This window comes from Dipodomys merriami, unplaced genomic scaffold (assembly GCF_024711535.1).
Source record: "Dipodomys merriami isolate MVZ:Mamm:240054 unplaced genomic scaffold, mDipMer1.0.p SCAF_3, whole genome shotgun sequence".
Taxonomy (NCBI): Eukaryota; Metazoa; Chordata; class Mammalia; order Rodentia; family Heteromyidae; genus Dipodomys; species Dipodomys merriami.
In genome coordinates this window covers 96,443,767-96,469,015 of record NW_027204492.1, presented here as the reverse complement: position 1 = coordinate 96,469,015, position 25,249 = coordinate 96,443,767, and the positions used below count along the sequence as shown (strand labels likewise).

The following is a 25,249-nucleotide window of genomic DNA, read 5'->3' as shown; positions in this document are numbered from 1 at the left end:
GGTAATTTATCTAAAACTGAAGAATCTTGGACTTTTTTATTTTGTGCTGGTCCTGGGGCTTGAACTCAGTGCTTTGGATACTGTCTCTGAGCAATTTGAGCCCGGCTTCACTTGTACCTTTTTTGTTTTTCATTTTGGTAAGTAATTGGTGATAAGAATTTCATGGACTTCCCTTTCTGGGCTCGCTTCAAACTATGATCCTCTGATCTCAGCCTCCTGAGTAGCTAGGATTACAAGTGTGAGCCCCTGGAATTTCAATAGAATCAATTATCTCTTGTTTAAAATCATCTGTCTACTTGTTTTAGGACAGTTTTCCTAATATTTACTCATATCCACATACTTTCACTTTTTGTTCCAATGTCAACATAGTAACGATTTCTATTATTAGTAATCTTTTTATAACTTCCATCTTATACACACACACACATACACACACACACACACACACACACAAACACACACACACACACATATATATAGCTTTTTTGTCTATGTAAGCCAATACTGGAACTTGAACTCAGGTGCTATCTCTTAGCCATTGCATTCAAGGCTAGACTCTACCACTTGAGCCACAACTTTATTTCCAACTTCTTCCTGGTTAATTGGAGATTAGGTTCATGGACTTTTCTGGGATATCTTACAGGCATAAGCCACCATTGCACGGCTATATCTTGTGTCTTTTATAGATTAGTTCAGATTCCTTTAAGCCATAAATCTACATTCTTTTCAGTACTCTGTATAGGTAGATATATTTCTCCATCCAATAAAGATTGCTACTGAAACTGTAAGAAAGCAATGGCATGTTTTTGAGCCTTCTTATTCATGCCTGTTGATGAACATTGGACAAAGATTTGAATGTAAAATAATTCAACAGAATGAGTTAATTTTCAAATATTAGACTTTTCTCTCAATAAAGCATGGTAGGGTACTTTTCAAAATGCTTCATGTTGTAATTAGGCTTGTAGCAACTATTTAAATTTTACAGATATATTTTATAGTATTAATGTTCTGATGTTTTTATATTATTTTTCTTTCCAAAATTATGTTTTTTGTTTTCTAAGAAATGGTAAAGTATTCTTTGACCATTGCTCAAATTTCTATATCTTATCATCAAGTAAAATACTGTAATATCTGTTCTGTTTCATTTTCAAAACAGGATTTGTTCCTAGTGAGAGATGGATAATAAATTTTGATGTAGACCTTACAGATGGGCTTGTTTTTGCAACTTTGTTGGGATCTTATTGCCCATTTTTGGTAAGTATTATTTCAATGCATAGGAGTCTTGTAGTATTTTAGAGAATTTGATGGTTAAAATTTGAAGTACTTTTATTTAGAGCACATCTTTTAAGTGTGTTAAGTAAAAACATGAACTTGGGTAGCGCTGACATTTTTTTATTCTTGCCTTTGGATTGCTATAATCTAGTACAAATGTTAGGATTTCAATAATTCCTTGTTGAACTACAGATGACATTTTAAAAGCAGCAGTTTTTACTCTGTCAATAATAGGTTTGATTACTTTCTTTTTCAGATTGAACCTTATTTTGTACATATGTATACACAACCAGTACGTGCTGAACATTATCTACACAATTGCCTAATTATTGTGAACAGTCTTCGGGAAATTAACTTCGACTTGAACATACAGGTGGGTACCTTTCATATACACATTTTATGAGTTTCTTTTGTTCACTTATTCATTATTATTTTGTTCATTTATTAGTTCAAAGATTCTAAATCTGAATTGAAAGAGGGATGTTGCTGAAGTATGGAAATGGAAATATGTCTCCTGAGAAATCTACTCCATATTTAAAAAGTCATGTTTAATTATTCCAAGTTGTATATAATTATACAACTGATAGTATAATTTTAGTAGATATACACACTTGTCTATACATATTAAAGAAATACTTCTAGTCCAGATATCAGAAACCATAAGAATCACGCTTGAGAACATTATTAATATACCTACAATCAAAACTGAAATAATAGGAAAAGAATTATTAGAATGTAGATGTTGAATTATCTCCTGATTGAATGTCACAACGTGAAAAATTTTGGTTTTGCCTTTGTTTTTAGCTACTCCTGGGGCTTAAACTCAGGACCTGAGCACTGTCACTGGGTTCTTTTGCTCAAGGATAGTACTCTACCACTTGAGCCACAGTTCTACTTCTGGCTTTTTGGTGGTTAGAAATTAAATAGTCTCACAGGCTTTCCTTCCCAGGCTGGCTTTGAACCTTGATCCTCAGATCTCAGCCTTCAGTGTAGCTAAGATTATGAGTTCCCAATGCCTGGCACTTTTGCTTTGTTTTTGCAATAAATATGTTTTTGTAGGGATTATAGTACCTATATACATTTTTTATTATATGTTAACCTGTAAATAGTAATTTCATTTAGCCTTTCACACCAAGTTTTCAATAATAATAATCAAAATATATGCTGTTTTATTAAGTTTTTTTCTTGTTACATAAGGGTAGATACTCAGGACACTGAGATCTGAGGATCACAGTTCAAAGTCAGCCCTGGGCAGGAAAGTCTGTGAGATTATTATCTCCAATAAATCACCAGAAAACCAGAAGTGGTACTGTGGCTCAAGTAGTTAGAGCGCTTGCCTTGAGCTGAAGAGCTCAGGCCCAGAGTTCAAGCCCCACAACCAACCCCTCCCCCCAAAAATGATAGCTGTTTGATTCACTTGATTAAATATTAATGGAAATGTAGGCCAAAATAAAGGTAGAATTGAGGGTGTATTGGATTTAATCAGTACTACTCTGAGAGAAGTTGTTTGCTTAGTGGAAATAGTGTGAACAGACTAGAGAATGTGGAAAAATAGCATATATTGAGGATATTGCATGACTGATTTTCCTTAGTTTTATGGAAAAACTATCCTTTCTTAAAGTTATCGCCTTCCTGTAGTGCCATGCTGGGAATCAAGCCTTTAACACATGGGCATCTGAGGGGCATTCAGCATCCAAACTACTGAAGTTTATTTCTCTTTTGTTAATCCAATAGATAAGCACTATTTTCATAAAGGGAAAAGGGCCAATTGATGTTCCTTAGATCAGATCTGTATCTTGTGTTTTGTTTTTATTTTTGTTCTTATCACAAATAATTATCGAAGCATGAGAGACCATAAAATACTGGTGAGAAACTTGGGGATTCAGTATAAAGTTATGTGTTCCTCAAATCATACTTTTAAGCAGAACTACCCTGCAAAGACATAGTTGTTTGCTCCACATTTTGTTTTTTTTTACTATTAATGTCTTCCCCAGGCACTTCACACCTTCACTGAAAAGACATGCTCCTAGTTGACAAAGCCTTTCCTTCTTCCAAAGGACAAGTGTGCATGAGGAAATGTAAACTAACAGATGGCCAAAGGGGCTATCGTCATTCTCTGGAAACTGCTGCCAAATTTCACAATCGATTGTATAAAACATTAGATCTTGGCTAACTCTATTTTCATTCCCAGGCTGGGTCCAGGTCATTTTCAGTTGCTGACTTGAGTATATGCCACTAAGTCATAGGAAATTTTCATATCCATTTTGCAGAAATGCAGAGAGTTACATTTACAATGGCAATCACAGAGTTCCTTACTTACTTGTGATGGTTTTTTGTTTGTTTTTGTTTCGTTTTTTGTTTTGTCTTTAGGTACCTGCCTCACACCATTTCCAATACTTCTTTGCTATAAACATGCTATAAATAATCTTTCCACTTCCTCTACCTTTACTAAGAGCTCAGAGGCACTCCATAAATGGCTGGAAGCCTACCTTCTTTTGCTCTTGATTGTGCTTTTGGCTTCACTTTCCATTTTGGTATGCTTATTCTCTGTGCTATTATTCCTCTGTACCTTCCAATTTTATTTCCAATCAATTTTAAACACTATCACTAATTTATCTCATGTATTACTGTAGTTACATTTTCCACTAGTTTTGGCTGTTCTAACAAAGTATTTCCCTAACTACCATGTACCCTGCCTGAATGGAATCCCTTATTCTGGCCTCCAGAACCTCCACAGTATGACCCCAGAACTTATCTGTACTTTATGAAATTGCTTATCCCTTACCTTAGACATGGTCCAATTTCTACTTCTTTCCTAACAAAGATGGTATTTCTCTATATCCTTGCTTTGGGATGCTAACCTTTCTGATACAATACAACCTCTCCCTCATACTAGACATTTATTGAAAGGCCAAACATTCTTTGAGATCTACTTCGACATTGTGACATTGTCTCCCATGAGCTTTTGCCTAAAAATCTCATCATCTGCTACTTCAGTAGTTTGTGTACTTGTCATTTTTCTTTTCATGAATTAGATACTCAAACATGACACGTTACTTACTTCAGTCATATTATTGCAAGTTCTGGCTCACTTTTATGGAGTCTTTTCAGTTTTATGAGGCCAATGTTCTAATTACAATATGTCTAATTCATCTTTTAACCCTTAGGTCAACGACTATCCTTCAAAATAATAGTTTGTTTTCTATATATTTTTCAATATACTCATCTTTTGACATAACTTAAATATCTTAAATCTAATAATTGCATACTATGTTTTCCTCTATCTAACATACTTCTTTCATTTGAAACTAGGCCACCGATATTTGTGATCCAAATCCCATTTTGATGCTAATGCTTTGTGTTTACATGTATGAAAGGCTCCCTGCATTCCTCCCCAAGAGGGTGGTACCCTTTCTTTGTACTCTATATGACACTGCAGTAGGCCAGGTAAGAGGTCTTTGGGCCAAAAGACATAAGGAATTAAAGACTTACAAGAGATTTTTAAATGTTTCATTCTTAGCTCAAAAGTAACAAGAAGTAAAAAGAAGGGTCTAAGTGTTTGGGTTTTATTAAAAACTGAATGCTCCTTGTCGAACTTAATTGTAAAAGGAAAGTAAAGGTCAGAAAAATGGAAAAGATTTCATAATAATCACCAAGAATCAATGCTTATAAGAAAAGAATGACTCCTCCTTTCCTTTTTCTATTTTATGAAAATTAAGATTCTTCTGGCTTAAACAAAATTTATACTTTCCTAAGACTATTTTAAATATTCATCTGAAAGTTTCATCAGCAAGGGAGCTAACTAACTTCTGATGCAAAACTTACCCATATTTGATCTTCAGTAATTCACATTGATGGTCTTCAATGACTGATGTTTGGATTTAGTTAAAAATCAGGAATATTCAGATTTTTTTTCCCTCAAAGTATAGATGGCTTAATTTAGGGAAGGGTAAGTCTCCTATTCTAATTTATTTTCTTAGAAAAAAAATTGAGATCTGATTTTCTCTGTTAATTTTATTTATTTTTACTTTTATCAGAAAAAAAAACCTCCAGAGAATTTGCTTGGCAATATTTATGGTGACAATTTCCTAACTGCTATGATATTCAAGGACTTTTGATACTAAATGCACTTGAGCTGTAATTATAATGGAACAGACTTTTGACTTCAAAATAAAATTTTAGAAGAATTATAAATATTCTATTTAAGCTATACGGAGACAGGAGTATCAATTACATTAAATAGTAATTCATTATAGTTAACTCTTAAACATTCAATGCTTAACTAAACTGTCACATTTAGCCTGGAGCTAAGTCTTTAACTCTACAGTTCTTTCTACACTGGGCAGACAGACTAATCTTTTTCTGAATTGGATTATGGAAGTTCTCTGTTAAAAATCCATCTATTGCAACTGTAAGTTCCAAGTTAAAAATCCCCCATTGCAAGAAAAATGAAATGTAATTCATTAATTTTAGTCTTCAAGTCTGTGATAATCAGGTTATTTTCATCTTTCACTTCCTTTGTTGAAAACTCCTTCTTCCTCCAGACTTCAGATAAACTAGATAGACAAGCTATATAGAAGACAGCTATATAAGAAAAGATAGAGTTGCTGATTAGATTGTATAACTATTTTAAAAATATGCAATTATATAGTTTTTAAATTCAACAACTTATTTGTACCCTTTCTACTTCTGCATAGATACTATTGAAAAATCCAAGCACGAAAACTTTAATATATACTGCTACATTTGTTGGGAGAGATGCTACTGACTTCTCTCTCACCCAGGAAGGGAACACTATTACAATTCTTCCGAAGTGAGTTTTTATTTAAGATTTTACTTCACTGAGTATATTCACTCTAGACATTTAATATTTTTATAATTGTAAAAGAGTGACATATTTTAAAATGGATAAAATATAATGAAAGACAATCACACAGAGATAGTTATATTTCTGAAATTCTTACTAATTTTATTTTTAAAAATCCAAATAGCATAAGCAGAGGTTTTTATGTATATGTTTAATTTTAATTGATTAACATGTGTGTAGGCCACAGAGATAACATTATATTCTACAATTCTTTTTCCTGCAGCAATCAGAACTATTACACACTAAATTATACATTTTTAATAACATGTATCATTTTGTATAGTTGTTCTGCCTATAAATGTCATTATAGAAATTTTAGAAACTAGGAGAGAATAAAGAACAATTGAGCAAAAGTTTAAAAATATCTCTTCAAAGAAGCTCTAATTTTCCTTTATCGCCTCATTGTCATTGTGCATGGATGTGTACATAGTTAAAAAGAAATATATTGATCTAAGATATACAATGTATATGAATGCTTGTACCTCCCAATAGTGGTAATAGTATAGCAATTTCATTTCTTATGGTACTTGTTTAAGGTTTCTACAACTATCCCAATCCCAAAAAAATCACAAAAGAAAAACACAGGAATAATTTGATAAATTCAGTATGATTTCAATATGAGTCTTCATAGATCAAAAATAAGATTTGCTATGTTGATTTGTTCCAATGATGGAAAATACTCCTATTTAATAATACAAAAATGATTTGAAAACAGCTGTGTCAGTTTAACAAGAGTTGACCAATTTGATAACCACTACAGAACTTTACCTGGATTTTATTTACTAAATTTGGTAAATTATAACTACCTGACCTATTTTGGTTCTACTTGAACATTAATTTTAGTTACTTTGTGAACTGTAGCCTTTAGTATGTCAAACTCAAATTAGGAATAGAGGCCATTTTAAATTTCATTTAAAACATATGGATATCCAGTTTCAACAGTATTCTTTATTTCTGTCATTAGCCTGTGTTAATTTTCTTCAGTTACTACTCCATGCTAACGTGGTATATGTGGTATATAATTTGCAAAAGCAGATTATTCATTGTGGGGCTACGTCTAAGCTAAATTAAATCCAAATGAAAACAATATCCATTCACTCATTTATTATAAATAAAATACCAGAAGAAAACTCATGAAAAATAAACTTGCCCACTATATGAAGTTATAAGTTTTATTTTCATTTTGGGGGAAGGAGGGAACTGGGATTTTAACTCAGAGACTTCATGGCTGCTAGAACACAGTCATTTTCATTTCATAAGTGCTGAATAGAACCTCCTCCAAATTCTTTGATTTGTTTTTTGCAAGTGTGTTCTATAAAGCTGAAAATTAAGAGAAATGAATAGTGTTTCCTTATTTCTTCTTTTAATTGAAGACTTCTCTCAACAAACATTCCTACTTAGCTACTTTTATTTGAATTTGACCTTCAATTTATTTTTAACTGCTGTTTAGGTATTTGTTAAGTTCTAGATTTTCTAATACATTTTCATACACAGTTTCTATGTAACCAAAACCAATAATAATAAAAAAAGAGTTTTTCCAATGATACTCACAAAACACTATGTTGGAAATGAACTTTACAACTTCTTGGGAGAGGAGTGTGGGAGGTGGGGAAGGAAACAATAGTAGGAGAAAAAAACAAAGAGGGGGTAACAATGCTTGACAGGAAATGTACTCTTTACCTTACCCATGTAACTGTAACCCCTCTGTATAGGATCTTTACAATAAAATAAAATTTAATAAAAGATTTTTCTAAACAGTAGCAAAACATGCTATGAATATATATAATTCAAATATAAATACATATATGATATATGTATCTATTAATTTTAAAACCTAAAAATGGAATAAGAGACCCTATGCTCACTTTTGGTCTAAAAAATATTGTCAATTTTAAGGCATATATATGATACATAAGATCTATCTATCTATCTATCATCTATCTATCTATCCATCCATAGGACATATGTATCATATATCATGTATGTGTGTGTGTATATATAATATATATATATATATATATGATTTCCTGTGGTTCACTATTAGAAAATTCAAATGTGTGTATATTTGAAAGTTAAATTTAGATTTTACAGACTTTAAATTTTTGTACAAGTGAGTGCATTTCAGAGTGTAGGTACCAGGTACATAGTGTACATTGAATAAAAGCTTATCAGTTGACCTTTTCTAATAAATTGTTTCCTCTTTTATCTTCATTAAATAGAAATGAATTTATCCTCATTATGAAATTTACTAGTCGCTTCATCCATCAAGCTGAAGCTTCACTGCTATTAATTTCAAAACCTAGGGATGGACTAGGAGGTACTACACTGGCTTTTGGTCTAAAGGGAGAAGTCAAAAATTTTAAAGCAATTGTAAGTAATTTTTACTTATTTATATGCGATTGTTTCTATTCTTAGACTTTTGAGTCTCATAAGCATGGCTATTATTTCCTCTCTTTTTTGCCTTTAGAAGACTCCAAATCTTTGAAATTTCTTCCCATGGGAACTTGTGATTTAAGTTAAAGGAACTATGTTTATGTTTTGTTTAGAATGAAGGTTAATAGAGCAAATTCATTCTAAAGTTCATGGTAATACTGCCATTTATTGAAAGGTGATGGTGTTCACATCTAAAATATGAGGAAGAAGGACATTTAGATTCCTATGAAAATGATTGTGATGTTAAGATTCACTCGTCTCCAAATGCAATTTTCTGCCATGGATATATAGTTAACAATGTAAAAATTTTTGTAATTTTTATATCTAAATTTCTATATGGATTATAAAACATTTGCAGTATGGAAGGCAATAGTAAGTAGAAGACAGGCTCAAGGAGGCCAGTAGTATAAGAGCAGTGAGAAGCTCATATGGAGATGCCCACATGGAGACACTGGTTTATTAGACAGTGATACCTAAAACAGGAACTTAGCATTTGCCACTGAGATGTATGTTGTCCATTTTTTGTTTTCTTCTTGAATAATGAAAATGTGTTACTTTTCTTTTTATTTAATTTTTTTTAATTTTATTGTGAAAATACCATACAGAGGGGTTACAATTACATGAGCCAAGGTAAAGAGTATATTTCTTTTCAAGCATTGTTGCCTCCTCCTTTGTTTCCCCTTCCCAACCCTTCCCATCTTCCCCCCATACTCCCAGTCCCCCTTCCCTCCCTGCACCAAAGTTGTAAAGTTCCTTTTTTGACCTAAAGTTTGTACATCTCATTGTTGCAATGGGTCCACCTGTATCCCTATTTAAACAATTTGTTTTTTCCCTTCCGCCTCCCCAAATTATACCAACATCAAATACAGTGAAAACAGGTGTTATATCGTGGAGGAGGGACATAAAAAGCAATAAAGAAATCATATTATAAATATGTTAGAAACAATAGCAAGAAAGAAAAACCATTTGAGTCCTCAACTCACTAAATTCTCTAGAGCAACATATAGCTACCATACACAGTTTTAAGGATATTTTTGTATATTACCAATGTGACTGCAAGGCAGAAAAACAGACACTTGTAACTCATGCAACTTTGTTTACTTGTCCATTTGAACATTATGGTCTTAGATCACTGAATAGTAGATTAGATAATAATGGAGAAATAAAATAAAGCAAGATATTACCTTCTTATAAATACAGAATTTCTAGGAACACTTTCCCCATAGAATTCCTCTGGATAAACTGGTTGCCAGTGGTTCAGATCTATAATCCTTGCTACTGAAAAAGCTTAGATCCAGTGAATTATTCTTCATAGCCAACTCAGGTAGAAAAGTCTGCAAGATTCTATCTTGAATTAACCAGCTAACTGTAATACTGGAAGCCTGGCTCAAATAGTAGAGCATCAGCTGAGAACAAGATCCAAATCTAGTATTTGCATTTTACACACACACACACACACACACACACACACACACACACACACACACACACACACACACACACACACACACACACGAGTTCTGGATAATTTTTAAGTCTCATTTTTTTTCTATGTATTTATTATGATACTTATGTCAGGTATAGCTTCCACAATATAATTATCATGACACAGTCAAGCACAAGTTTTATATACAGAAACACACATACTCAAAGATATACACATACACACCTACTATGCCTTGAGTTAGATGTATCATGTATACATAAAACTTATTATTTCCAAAATATTATGTCTCCCATGAAAATTAAAAAATTTTAAGATGGTCAATTAAAAAATGTAAGATGGTCAATTTGAGACACACTATTTTGAAAAATAGTTTTATAATATTAATAAATTTAATATGTTTAGCATAGTTCACAGAGGATAATGTTCATGCCTAGAGGGAGAAGTAGGACAATTAAGGCTAGACAAGGCAAAGTTAATGTGAAATACAAGTTAAAAAGAAAAGAGAAAAGTGAGGACGAGGATGCAATAGCATGGTTGCCTAGCAAATGTGAGGTCCTGAGTTCAGTTATAGTGCCTCAAAATAACTAAAACAAAAACCATTCAGACATTATAATGTGTAAGTGATGAATATACATACATTTGTGTATATAGTTATAATATTTATATGGATTTTTTCAGCAGGCATTTTAAATTCTTTCATTTAAGTTTTTAAATTTTATTGTAAAGGTGATGTACAGAGGGGTTACAGTTACATAAGTCAGGTAATTAGTACATTTATTTTTGAACAGTGCCACCCCCCTCCCTCATTCTCTCTGTTTTTCTCCTCCCTACTTCTCTCCCTCAAAAATTGTATGTAGTTCATTTCCAACATGGTGTCTAGTTGGTTTCACTGTTGTAATTATTTGCTGTTTAATTAATCATGTCCAAAGGTAATTATCTGTATTTTACTATCTTTATGGAATTTATTTTTAAAAACAATTTCTTGCTATATAGCTGGCTAAAATTCAAGATCCTCCTGCTATATTGTCCCAAGTGCTATAATTACAAATGTGGGTAACCACATACTGATAAAGTTTTATCCATTCCCTCACAGATTTTAGTATTGTGGGACTTGGGAGGGGGAAGAATTACATAAATTGTGAGTGTAATATTTAACTGGACATCTTGTAAATATTTTTAAGCTTGCATTATAATTAAGGTTTATAAATAAGGATAATTAATAGTTAATATTGTAATTAGGGTGTTTAAATAATTATTTAGTAAGATTTGTTTTCGTTGTTTTATTTTAGGAACTTCAATGTTGTAAAACTCCCTGTTATGAATGGAAAGAGATCATCCTGAATGTGAAAAATCACTTCCCCATTGGTGGAGACTTTAGGTAATTTCTATTGTAATATAAATTTACTGTAATTGTCTCCACTCTCAAGAGAAATCTATAATTTTATCACTTCAGGATGAATCATTTCAGAAAAGTTACATCTGTTTATATTCCTGAAAAATTATTAGCATCATCAGATAAATTAAGAGAAATAATGAAAGTAAATAAATGCTTCTAGAATTTCCACTTGATCATATCAATTAAAAATATCTATAAGCTTCCTTCTGAGATGTACTTTTTTATTCTTTAAAGTTTATAATTAATATAGGGAAATGAACCCCGAGATATGTATTCAAATGTTTTTTTTCTTTCATGTGATTCTTTCTAATGCATTTATAAGATTATTTCTTTGTTGCTTTGTATGTCCCTCCCCCACAGTATAACCCCTGCTTTCACTGTATTTGATGTCGGTATAATTTGTGGAGGGGAAGGGGAAAAAAAAGTCATTTAAATAGGGATACAGGTGGACCCATTGCAACAATGAGAAGTACAAGTCATTATGTTGATAACGGACTTTACAACTTTGGTGTGGGGGGGAGGAGGATTGGGTGTGGGGGGAGGATGGGAAGGGATGGGAAGGGGAAACAAAGGAGGAGGCTACAATGCTTGATAAGAAATGTACTCATTATCTTGCCCATGTAATTGTAACCCCTCTGTACAGTATTTTCACAATAAAAAAAATAAAAATTAACAAAATAAATAAAATTACGGTACCTGATGAAAAAAAGTTTATAATTAATAGATTCTTCTACTTTTACTATTTTCTAATATTTAAAACTGGAATATTGAATTAATCAGAAAATGCCTTTTTATAGAGAACACTGCATTTAATTTATACTGCACATTATTAGAGTATATGTCCATCTTGAGAATCAGCAGCAAAACCATTTGCAATGTATTGGAAATTATATATATATATATATATATATATATATATATATATATATATATTATTGTGAGAACATTGTACAGAGAGTTACAATTACATGGGCAACATAACGAGTACATTTCTTATCAATCATTGTTGCCTCCTCTTTGTTTCCACTTCTCATCCCTTCCCATACTCCTCCTTCTCCCCACCTGGTCTCCCCCCCCCCCCAACAAAGTTGTAAAGTTCATTTTTCGACATAACGACTTGTACATCTCATTGTTGCAATGGGTCCACCTGTATCCCTAGTTAAACGATTTGTTTTTTTTCCCTTCCCCTCTACAAATTATACCACCGTTAAATACAGTGAAAGCATGGGTTATACCATGGGGGAGGGACATACAATGCAACATAGAAATCATCTTATAAATATGTTAGAAACAATTTCATGAAAGGAAAAAAATAACAAAAAACATTTGGATACTAATCTTGGGGTTCATTCCCCTAACATCAAAAGACTCTATATAGAGCTCCCTTATGACCCAGCAATCCCACTTTTGGGCATTTACTCAAATGACCACAAACAAGACCATACTAAAGCTACCAGCACAACTATGTTAATTGTAGTATTATTTACCTTAGCTAAGATATGGAAGCAACCCAGATGCTCCTCAGTAGATGAATGGATCAAGAAAATGTGGTGTATATATAATGGAATTCTATGCCTCCATCAGAAAGATTGACATTGCCCCATTTGTTAGGAAATGGAAAAACTTGGAAAAAATTATATTAAGTGAAGTAAGCCAGGCCCAAAGAAACATAGGTTCAATGGTTTCCCCTATTTGCAATACCTAGTATATGTCTGAGTCAAGCAGAAAAGGTCAGATAAGTTGATGGAAATAATTTTTTAATCAAAGGCACTATAAAATTTCTTAGAAGTTTTTCATGATGAGGAGGAAGATATCTCATATACTGCTTAAAAATTAGGAACTCTAATTTTTCCAGTTTAAGGACTCAGATACTCACTATAATTATTTTGAGACTAGAAGTCTCAATATGATATAATATGCCTATTATTTAATAATTTATGTTTTATTTACTATTTGACCATTTTCAATGTCTTTCATCACTATGAAGGATTTTGGTAGTTTATGATAATATCAATTCATTGAGAATAGAAGAAAATGCTTGAAACAACTATTTATAATTTTTTTATTTTCTCATACACGTAAGCAAGAATACTGTAGCTTATAATTTGTTCCATTTTGTTATTTTGAAGTGTAAGCAATAAAATGGGAGCACATGTGTTAACCCACTATTAAAAAGCATCTTTGAGTAAACCAAATGACTGGCTGCAGTTTTCAGAGAAAAGCACAACTTTAAAAAGTTGGTCCTCTGCTTCTGCTTTCTAGTGAAGTTGAAAGAAAATCTGAATATCGCAGCACTTGGAAAAATGTTATACATTTGTTTCCCCTCAACTTGTAATACTTTAATATGTTTTGATCATTGATTTCAGAGGCTAATTCTTAGGAGAGATATATGTTTTTGGCAGTAGGAAAATGGCTAACAGAGGGATTTTTTTTGATGCATGGTCTCCCTATGAAGCCAAGGCTGGCCTAATACTATTTGTCTTGTTCACAGTGGTATGGAACTTGCAATCCTTCTGCTTTAGACTCCCAAGTACTAGAATTATAGACATGTACCACCACACCTGACTAGTTTAGGGGATTTGAATCTATTCTTACATAAATATAGCACTCAAAAATTGTAAATAAACAAAGAATTAATATTCAAATTATGTTTGAAATAGATTATACAATATAATAAAGGCAAGTAAATTTAATGTATTATATAGATTATTTTTAAAAATTATAACCAGTATGACATGAGTTATTTAGTTTTTAATATAATATCTCCAATGAAGTTAATCATATTCTTCTTTGAACCTCAATATATAATCCTATATATCCTGTATAGAGTGGCAATTCTGGGGCCTGTGTGGTGTCCCTGAACTTCTTCCTCAAAGCTGGCATTCCACCACTTGAGGCACTGCTTTTTTGGTGGTTACTTGGAGATAAGAGATGCATGAACTTTCCTGCCTGGGCTGTCCTTGAATTATGCTCCTCAGATCTCAGCCTCCTGAGTAGCTAGGATTACAGACATGAGCCACCACACTAACAGCCATGATTTTTTTAATTTTTAATAAGTTTTTTATTGTGAAAATACTGTACAGAGAGGTTACAATTACATGAGCAAGGTAATGCATACTTTTTTTTAAATCAAGCATTGTTGCCTCCTCCTTTGTTTTTCCCCTACCATCCCTGTCCTCCCATCTCCACGACTACACTCTCCCCCCAAATTGTAAAGTTCGTTTTTCAGCATAGCATTTTGTACCTCTCATTGTTGCAACGGGTCCACCTGTATCCCTATCTAAGCAATTTGTTTTTTTCCCCTCTCCTCCCCAAATTATACCAACATCAAATGCAGTGAAAACAGGGGTTATAACAGCCAGGATTTTAATGGTATCTTTCATCTACTATTACAGCAGGATTTTTTTGTTTATTCTATTTTATCTGTGATAAAGTAAGCAATCTAATTCAAGGGGGATTGTACATTCATGTTTGCATTTATTTAATAACTTCACTCACATTCACTCACAAAGGAATATGTATCTTTCTTGAATGAATGTACATTATCATACAAGAAGAACTGTACTACTATGAGATTCCAGAAGACAGCATATTTAGTAATATGCTCATTTTCTAGATATTTACTTTTGCAATGCTAAATATGGAACTGAAGATTCTGTGTATGCTAGACAAGAGCTTAACCACTACTAACCAAATCTCTACCAGGAAATTATTGGGTTAATTACCTTCCCACATTTCATACTACCTGTGAAAGATATGTTTTCTGTTTCCTGGAAGTATAATTTGAAATTATACTTTATGCATAAAGCTCTGGCTATGTATTAGTACCACTATATGATTTCTTTTTTATTTCAGTACTATAATTTGGGCAGTCAGTAGATGTTTTGAATGTTATTACTATTAAAATTAGTTGTTGCCTTTTCATATAAAAGAAAATCTTATTTGTGTTTTAATATCAAGTAATATTATTTCAAATATTTATATTAAATGTCTTCCCATTTTATAATATGTATACTTTGAGCTGCAGGACAAAGATAAATGAATGTTTTAAATTGTTTTTTTTCTGATTTTAATTAACATTTTATAATATGATTTCATAATTTTATAATTGATCCAGGAAACTATAAAACAATAATATTTTGTGGATATCCAAATTTTGTTGCAGTATAATTGACACCAATTATTTTTCTATTTCAGTATAACTCTGGTAGAATCCACAACTCTTATCCATTTGCCGTCACAATTAACTGATCCTGGACGAATAATTAAGCATAGGTAAATGCCTAAATATTTTGTACACATAGTATATGAGAAAAGGTTGTAAGAATTAGTGCTTCTGGAAACTTGTTTTATATATATATATATATATATATATATATATATATATATATATATATATAAAGAGAGAGAGTGAGAGGGATAGATAGATGATAGATAGGTAGAATTACACAATAGTTTTCATTTATTTGAAATGCTTAATTTATATTATTTACATGCTTAGAGAAATATGTGCTTAAGTGTTAGTAGGTTCATGCACATGATTTTTTTATTATTGTAAGGGGATAAAATTCTACAAATCAGGTTATGAGTTCATTGCTTCTTGGTCAATGCCACGCCTTCCTTCATTCTTTCCCATTTTTCTCCTTCCATCTCTACCCTCAAGTTATATAGTTCATTTTTTATATCATGATAGTTCATTTTTTATATCATGTACATTGAATATAATAACTACATTTGCTCATCTTTCCATTCTGGTGTCCTCTCCCACTTTTATCATCCCCCACATGTTTCCACTTCCCGTTATTTGTTTTGATGAACAATAACATAGTTGTTCAGAAAAGTTGTGCCTTTGGATTCCTCCCCTAAATATACCCACCTTTTATCAGTTTGTGTATAAATGCGTCGAGCCCTTGTATGTTAGCATGCATAGTTGTATTTTATCTAGACTCTATACATGAGTGAAACATGAGCCTGGCTTACTTCACTTTACATAAGTTCTTTGTCTATCCATTTTCCTGCAAATGACAAAGTATTATTCTTTTTAATGGTTGAGTAAAATTCCATTGCGTATGTACTGCACATGAAGTTTCTATAAATATATCCTTGATGAAAATGTAAATTTTCTTTATTCATAGTAGTTATGATCAGTAAAAATGTCACAAGGTCTTGGTTTGAATAGTGAATCCCTTATCCTAAAAGCATTATGTTGGTGTGGACCTGAGTAGACAGCCAGACAGATAGATGTGTGTATGAACAGATTATTAACATCAGTCCTAAAACAAATCATTCTGTTAGAATGTATTATTTTATGAAAAGATAATGGGGTGAAAAAATGTCAAGTGATTGATGTGAGTCTTGGCCCATAAAACAGATACCAAAGACAGAGATCAAACCCGATCCACTTGACCTGAGGGGTTTACATCAGCAGGGAACTAGACAAATCAGTGACTAGAACTTTCCATTCATCTGTTTAGTCCCTTGAATATTGACAAATTACCCTAAGTATTTACACTGGAGATACAAATAGACCTTATCAAGTTGGTAAATTTGGAAACAAAGATTATGGATGAAGCTCAACTATTTCTCTTATTCCATGAGTTGTGTATTTAGATTAAAAATAACTTTTACTTTATCAAGTCTATATTTAGCTTAAAAATAAACTGACTTCTGATCAAACAAGAAGTTTTAAAAGATTTGTTTATAATTCTTACTCATTTAAAACTATGAAATAGCCATTTAAAAAATTATAATTTGAAACAATATTTCAAAGTTCAAAGAAAGGAAGGAAAAAGATGATGTCAGTCTCTACTAGTGAAACACATGAATATTTTTTATTATTACTATTATATTTTTGTACTTTATTAATTTATTCATTTTCGTATGATACTCAGTAGTGTCAATGTCATATTTTAAATGCAAAAAACAAAATCAGGAGAAAATTTAGTAATTTTGATTGCATACAAATCCCAATGTCAAAGTCATCAGAAACCATCATTACTCTTGTGCTGATCCTGCTGTGATTAAAATGAATATGATTCATTTTCTGAAAGAGTATTACATTTATGTTAATGTTTGGGAAATTTTAAGTATTTTATCTATTATAAAATGTTTGATTTCTTCAGTGATTGCTCTGTGAAAGAATTGGTGGGTTCTGAAAGAACTGGAACCTGTCAGTGAAACAATTGCTTGAGGCTTTAATTTGCTACAGTACACCACCAAAACTCCACTCCAAGATATTAAAACTGTTAGTGTCCCCTTTACTTTTTAAAACAGAAGAAAATGTGAAAATAATAAGCATAAAAGAGAATTTTGTCAAGGAAAAGGTTCTAGAAACTCTTTTGATGAGAGTGTTTGTTTAGTCCTAAACTGAGAGCTCTTAATTTTTGAGTTTCTACTTTACTGTCAAAATGTACAAATATCATAATAATAATTTTGACAGTATTTCAAGGTAAAAATTGAATTTATTATCTCTATTTTATAAAAATAGTGTTGGAAATTTGAAATATTTTTGTAGTTTTCTAATTTTGAATTTTTAAAATAACATAAATATCATCATATTTGAAGGTCAGGTGCTGGTAGCTCACACTCACAATCTTAGCTACATAGAAAGCTGAGATCTGAGGATCAAGATTTGAAGCCAGCCCAGGCAGAAAAGTCCATGAGTCTGTTCACAATTAGCCAGTCAAAAAAGCTAGACTAGAGGCTTAACTCAAGTGGTGGAATGGTCAGTCATGTGCAAAACTCTGAGTAACAGCACAAAGCCCTCAACTCAAGAACTGGTACTTGCTTGCAAACATATGCGTACACAGACACAGACACAGATGCACAACACACATGAACTTGAAACATTTATTTTTAACATGCCAAATTGTAGACAGACATCTTTTTCATGATTCTGTAAGATTTAATTCAGTCAGTTGTTTTGAGTTTTTTGGTGAGTACTGTTGATATCACTTTCTTCTTTTCTGTGACAGTGGTTGTATGAGTGGCAATGAATATGATATCCATAGGGGCTATTCTCATTCTGGAAATGGCTTCAAAACCTGTGAGTACTCCAAGTTAAACTTTGTACTTGGTCCTGACATACTTTAATGAGAAAAACATAATATAAAATGGTAAGTCTTGGGGATGGTTGGCTGGACAGGAGGCTGCAGTATTGCCCTCCTTCAGAAGACTCTGATGATACCTTCCTCTTCACCCCACTGAAAGTGTCCTCCAACCTACAGGGGATGTGATTTCTCTATTCTAATCCTACTTAAATCTATTTAAATCCCAACTATCAATAGTTTTCAATTTTAAAGGAAGACATGTTTACTTTTTTATGAAATAACTGTAGGTCTAGACAAGATGGTAGAATGTCAGATAGGAAAATAAATAAAAGCTAAAAGACAAACAACCTAGAATGTCCTGGTATCAAAGAAATGAATTCAGTTATAGTTATTTTCTCTTGTATTGCTGGGAAAACTGAGGTCAGGTAGATCGCTACCTCAAGGTCTCTCCTAAAGTTGCTGTCAGCTTGAGTCATGTCACATGGTCTGATAGTTAATTCTACCTCTTCCTTGGGATTTCAGCTGGGAACCTTTTCATGTGGCTAGGATTCTTATAGCACAGCTGTGTTCTAAAGCATCTGGAGAGAATTGATACTTTAATTCAGTTACATTTTCAGATTTGGTATCAGAAATCACATCCCTGCTGTTCTGCTGCATTCCACAACACTAGCTGTTAGGATGAAGTCACTCAGCTGGCCTGCCCTACTACTATACTCAAGGCCATATCAAAAATATATTCATGTGTTCCACGTGTATATATATATATATATATATATATATAATTTTATATGTGTAATTGATCAATTTGTATATAAATGGATAAATACATATAAATGTATCGATTTGTGTATACTAAACAGTAGTAATGAATATGAAAAGCAGTCATTTTCAGTTCAAATTATCTGTTATATTTTGTAATTAGACAATTACAGAGTCCACAAAATTTTGGAGATTTATGGGCAAGTTTTCTAATAAGTATACATAAGTTAAACAATAGTGACATTCTCTTTCTAACAAAATGCTTTGTTAAGGAATCTTTAATAGAAGGTCATATTGCACATTTTTGTTATACAAAGCTTGGAGGGGCATACTTTTGTTTTACACTTTTATGTTTCTATGCTTTCAACATTTTTATAGATCCCCAAATGTTAATCACTAGTGGAAATAGCCCCTTTGAATAGTATTTATTACATACCAAATATCTGTGTCTTATTTTGATAGCTATTAACTCCACTTATATACGAGAATTCTTCTGCTCATATAATAGCATACATTTGGAAGGGAAAGGATCTTCAACATTTGAGCTATACTACGTTCCCTTTAACATGCACATACGTTACTGCGCTATCATCTTAAGTAATAAAGAGGTAAGACAGAATCAGGATCTGCACTTCCATACTGGGGTACTTCCTAAAAGAATTACAGGCCACTTGAAAAGAGCTGGAAACTATAAAATGTATGTAATTTTAGTCCTCAAATTGGATGGCAAAGACTTTACCATCAGGAATATCAAGAGTACCACTGATAATGTGTAAATTTTGTTACGGCTGAATAGTTATTATTAGTTGTCAGTAGTTTGATTAAATGTTTCAAAATCTCTTTTTAAAATTAACTATAGTATAACTTTAGAAAAAAATGGAATAAATGGTCAATAATACAGTGGATAGGTTGATTTTATTCTTTGAAATAGGCTAGTAGAATAAATAAAAATAAAATTACACATATTGATGTATCTTTATTTAGTTGTGTCCTTATCAGAAAAAAACATTAAGATAAATAACAAATTTGGAATTATCTTCCTGTTGGGAAATAATTCCCTAGTTTAAGAGTGCATTAAGTTACAATTGCTCATTGGAGAAACATCTATTAATTTACATAGTTCATCAAAATGCAATTACATGCTTAACTAGAAATCAAATATCCAGCCCACCTAGTTAGCTCCTGCTCTTAGTAAATATGTGAAGATTTCTTTGTAAGTAAGACCTACCTGTTGAGAACTGTCAAGTAGTAAGGCCACTTCCGTGTATAAACAAAAACATTTTTATTTGTTTTTGTGAATTTAACCTTTACATTGCAGGCATAGAATTTTTTGTAGGTTTTAATCTCTCTTCATTGTTGCCATTAGCTCGTTTATCTGACTTAATTTATTTCTTATATTATTCTGTAAAAACATCATTTTCAAATGACAATGATTGTTCTTACAGGTCAAGTTAACATTAGAATTATGGCAAAGCCATATAGTCACTTACAATGATTGATTATCATTCTTTAGTATATGTAATTTAAAATTCTAACATTTTAGACATTTTGCTTATCTCCTATTTGCCTGTGTAACCATAAAAGTAATGTATCACTCAACTATTTGAAACAAATTAGTTATAAAAACTAGTAATACTTGAAACCAAGATAATATAATAAACAGAGGTTAAGGCTTATGAAAACAATGAAGATATTTCTGCCTAGGTCAGTGCTTTTATTTCTCTTTTACTTTTATTAAAATTGAATTTATTTGTATTTGGAAGATATCCATAACTTAGCCAAGATTACCCAGCTAATTAATAAAAGAGCCAAGATCCAAACTTTCTTGAAAGTCAGTGTTGTGTCCCCCTTTCCCAGTAATTAACAGCTGGTCTTCTGTAAAGTTGCATGTAACTGCTATTTTGAAGACTACATGTAACAGAATACAGAAGAGAAATAAATATCTTCTATGAGGATTTCTTAGAATTGCAAGTGGAATTTGGCATTTTTCTAAAAAATACAGTAGAATTTCAGCTAAGTATGCCAACTGAAGATATGTAATCAAGAGCAGAGGTAACTTGCACATGTAACTATTAGAACAAGGGACAACTTTCTGTTAAGTGTCAGATAATTTTCTTTTTCTTAACACAGTATCTAGATTTGGGATTTCTATGCCTAAGTCTTTTTTGGAGTATTAATGTTCTTTGCCTGGACTAATTTTATTCCAAGAGACATGGAAGGAAGTAATGACACTACATTGTATTACAATTTTCTGAACTCCAATACATTTTCCGACTCCAATACATAATATTTTCAGTTATAGTGTGTGTTTTCAAATAGAAATTTTACTTAAATACTAAATTTAATTTAAAATTATTTAAATAATTTAAATTATTACAATTATTTTAATATCAAAATTAAATATTAAAATTATCAAAACATTTGAAATTAATTTAAATATTGAAAATGAACAAATTCAACAAAATATTTTTTTGGGGGGGGTCCAGTCGTGGGGCCTGAACTCTGGGCTTGGGTGCTGTCCCTCAGCTCTTCAGCTCAAGGCTAGTAGCTCTACCACTTGAGCCATAGTGCCACTTCCGACGTTTTTCTTTTTGCTTATGTGGTGCTGAGGAATCGAACCCAGGGCCTCAGGCATGCAAGACAAGCACTCTACCACTGAACCACCTTCCCAGCCCAACAAAATAATTTTTGAAAGATAATATAAATAATTTTTAAAGATAATATATGTGTATAAAATACAGGATTAAGCTGGTGGCTCATGCTTATAATATTTGCTGTTCAGAAGGCTAAGTTCTGAGGGTTGCAGTCCAAAGACAGCCAGCACAGAAAAGTCTGGAGACTCTTATCTCCAAGTAACCACCAAAAAACTGGAGGTAGAGCTATGACTTAAGAGGTAGAGTGCTAGCTTTGGGCAAAATCTCAAGAACAAGCCAGGTACCTGTGGCTCATTCCTATAATCCTAGGTACTCAGGAGGCTGAGATCTAAGGATTGCAGTTCAAAGCGAGTCCAGGCAGGAAAGTTGGTGAGATTCTTATCTCCAATAAACTACTCAGAAAAAGCTGGAAGTGGTGCTGTGGTTTAAGTGGTAGAGCAGTAGCCTTAATCAAAATATTAAGGAGCAGAACCTGGGCCAGAGTTCAGCACCATGATGGGTAAAACCAAAACAACCACCACAAAAAAAAAACCCTCAAGAACAGTGCTCACTGAGGCCCTGAGTTCAAACCCCAGAACTGGCACACTCACACACACACAAACACACACATACACACACACACAAATATATGTGTGTGTGTGTATATATATATATATATATATATATGTATAACTATACACAGTGTGTGTGTATATATATACACAGACACACTGTGTATATATATATGTGTGTGTATATATACATATATATATGTATATACACACACACACACACATATATGGAGAGAGAATTAAATTTTCCTCATATTTTTTGTCTAGTGACTGGAACGCTGTTCATAATTTATCCTTGAGGGAAATATTCTGGCAAATAGCAGTTTACTGGTCTTACATAACCTCTCGAGTCATTTTTGTTTTTATAGGGTAGTCAAATTATAGTTCTGGTTCCATTCAGGCACACTAGTTTCAGTGTGTAATTATAGTTACTCTATACTCATTGATATTAATTTTTATATGTACTATTATTTGAGTAAATCAATATATTTAGGTAAATAGGATGGGAAAATTACAAATTAAAAGTGAACACATAGTCTCTGTGTTAAAATAGTGAATTTGTTCTTCGTTTCACTTACCACTGAAAACTTAATTTTAGACTTGATCTCAGATTTCATGATTGTGTGTGTGTGTGTGTGTGTGTGTGTGTGTGTGTGTGTGTGTGTCTGTGTGTCTGTGTGTCTGTGTGTACGCCAGTGCTGGGGCTTCAATTCAATCAGGCAGGTAATATTTGTTAACATTATATTATACTGTAATTCCAGCTTCAAAGCTAGGTTTGTTTCATTTTTATTTTCTAGTTGAATGTCTATCGAAATCCATTCTGATATACACTGTGGTAGAAGTATGATATACACTGTGGTAGAGGTATATTGAAGCTTTAATATCATACACCTATTTAGAGGCTATGTTTCTCAGAAAAGAAAGCATGAAAAGGACTTACAGAATAAATATTTCCCTTACAACATGTAGCATATATTATGGCCTCTTAAATTTCTGTATTATTGTATGCTTATATTTTAGATTGGAGAATTAATATACCTTGTAGAAGGAAAAGGTTTGATCCCCTTGCCATCCAGTTTTCTTCCAATGAAACCACCTGGTCCTATTGATTACAGTAGTTCTCCAGATGAAGGTATTGACACATGTTTTATTTAATTTGCAATTTTAAAACAGATGATATTCCTTAAAGAATGGCATGAATTCTCAAAGAAAGTTTCTCCACTATATAACTAGATTTGGAAGCCCCCTTTAACTGTATTATACTCTTATCTATAAAATGTAACACCATTTTACCAACTGAAAATATTAATGGCCATTTCGTTTTAAAATTTCCTTTTAAGACTAGATAAGGTTTGGAAATTGGCCTACAAAATATTGCTCAGCACAATATCCATTTCTCATGCAGTTAGGATATTACTATGTTCTGAATAATCCATATTGTTATATAACCTAGAATTCTGCCTTGCTGTCTTAATTCTTGGTTATTATTCCTGAAACAAGTAAGCATTTAGACATAAGGTTGCTATTAAAAGCAAATGGCGTTTCTTGCCACCCATTGGTAGTTATCTTTTTGTGTTTATTTCTGTTTCTCCAACATTTTCTTGAATACTTTTATTATCTTTAAGTAGTTGTACAAAGGAGTTGCCGTTCACCAAAGTACTTATGAATACAGTGAATCGTGATCAATGTTACCCCTTTCAACATTCTCACCCAACTCTCCCAACTCATCCCTTCACTTACTTTTCTTAATTTTAGGTTGTGTATACATAATCCCCTTTAAAAATTGTTACTGTAAAGGAGATATACAGATGGGCTACAGTTACATAAGCCAGATAAATAGTATATTTCTTTTGGAACAGTGCCACCCCTTCTCTTGCTTCTCTCCGAGGTTTTCTCTTCTGTCCCTTCTCCTCCACAAGTTGTAGAGTATATTTTTCAACATAGTATCTAGTGATTATCACTACTGCATTCATTCATCCTGTATACCTCCATTTCTATGCCCCCCTTTCCATCTCCAAAACAGATAAACTTATAAACAAGACAAAAGTTATAGAAAATAAAAACAAAGAAAAAAAACTCATTTCCATTTCCTGGAGTTCATTTTGATAAATATCGTTTTATATGATCATATGTACATAGCTATTGAGACTTTGTGATCCTCTCCTTTGATCTCACTATGTGATATTTTATTGAAGAATTCACCACCACATGAGTTATGATCCTCTCCTAAGAATATCTTCCTTTGGTCTCACTGTGTGATATTTTATTGAAGAATTCACCACACCCTTCTACTATGTTCTAAATACTGACAAAAGCACACAGAATACTTTTTATAATAATGTTGATTAATTTTTTTAATGGAAGAGCCACTTGACCACCTCTGGTTGAATATCAATAAAATATCTTTAATTACAGAAGATTTACTCTTGAGACATTGAATAGGTAATAATAGAAATTTATCATCTGCTTATATTTATTCTGTTTAATAAATACAATAGCTGCATCTATATATTTCAGACCTCTTAGTCCTTCTTGGATAACAATGTCAATTATATTGTTTATGACTATTTTGCTTTCCCTAGAATATGCTGAGAGTAATATTCTGTATTTGAAATGTAAATCCAATGAAGTCCTAGATGTGAACCTTAAATTACCACTGACAAATGAAGCCAAGGAAAGGGCTTTGGCTTTTGCAGCAAGACAGCAGATGTCTACTCTTGAATATGAACGAAGAGTGATCACAGGCACTCTACAAAGCAGTAGTGTCCGTGTAGCCATCGCCCTCTTAGGACTGACCAAAGTTGAGGTAGGAATAATCACA

At 32.3% G+C, this 25,249-nt stretch overlaps 1 protein-coding gene across 1 annotated transcript in view; it reads left to right on the top strand.

The window, feature by feature from the left end:
• The window catches only part of Cfap47 (cilia and flagella associated protein 47), a 223,411-nt gene that overhangs the window by 107,667 nt on the left and 90,495 nt on the right, over positions 1-25,249 (top strand). Inside the window, exons 34-44 of the mRNA XM_070039243.1 lie at positions 1,157-1,254; positions 1,529-1,645; positions 4,585-4,719; positions 5,970-6,085; positions 8,359-8,509; positions 11,309-11,397; positions 15,613-15,690; positions 18,390-18,460; positions 19,686-19,831; positions 23,449-23,560; positions 25,011-25,234. Of these exons, the coding sequence (XP_069895344.1) occupies positions 1,157-1,254; positions 1,529-1,645; positions 4,585-4,719; positions 5,970-6,085; positions 8,359-8,509; positions 11,309-11,397; positions 15,613-15,690; positions 18,390-18,460; positions 19,686-19,831; positions 23,449-23,560; positions 25,011-25,234 (1,337 nt within the window). The remainder of the gene's footprint in view (positions 1-1,156; positions 1,255-1,528; positions 1,646-4,584; positions 4,720-5,969; positions 6,086-8,358; positions 8,510-11,308; positions 11,398-15,612; positions 15,691-18,389; positions 18,461-19,685; positions 19,832-23,448; positions 23,561-25,010; positions 25,235-25,249) is intronic.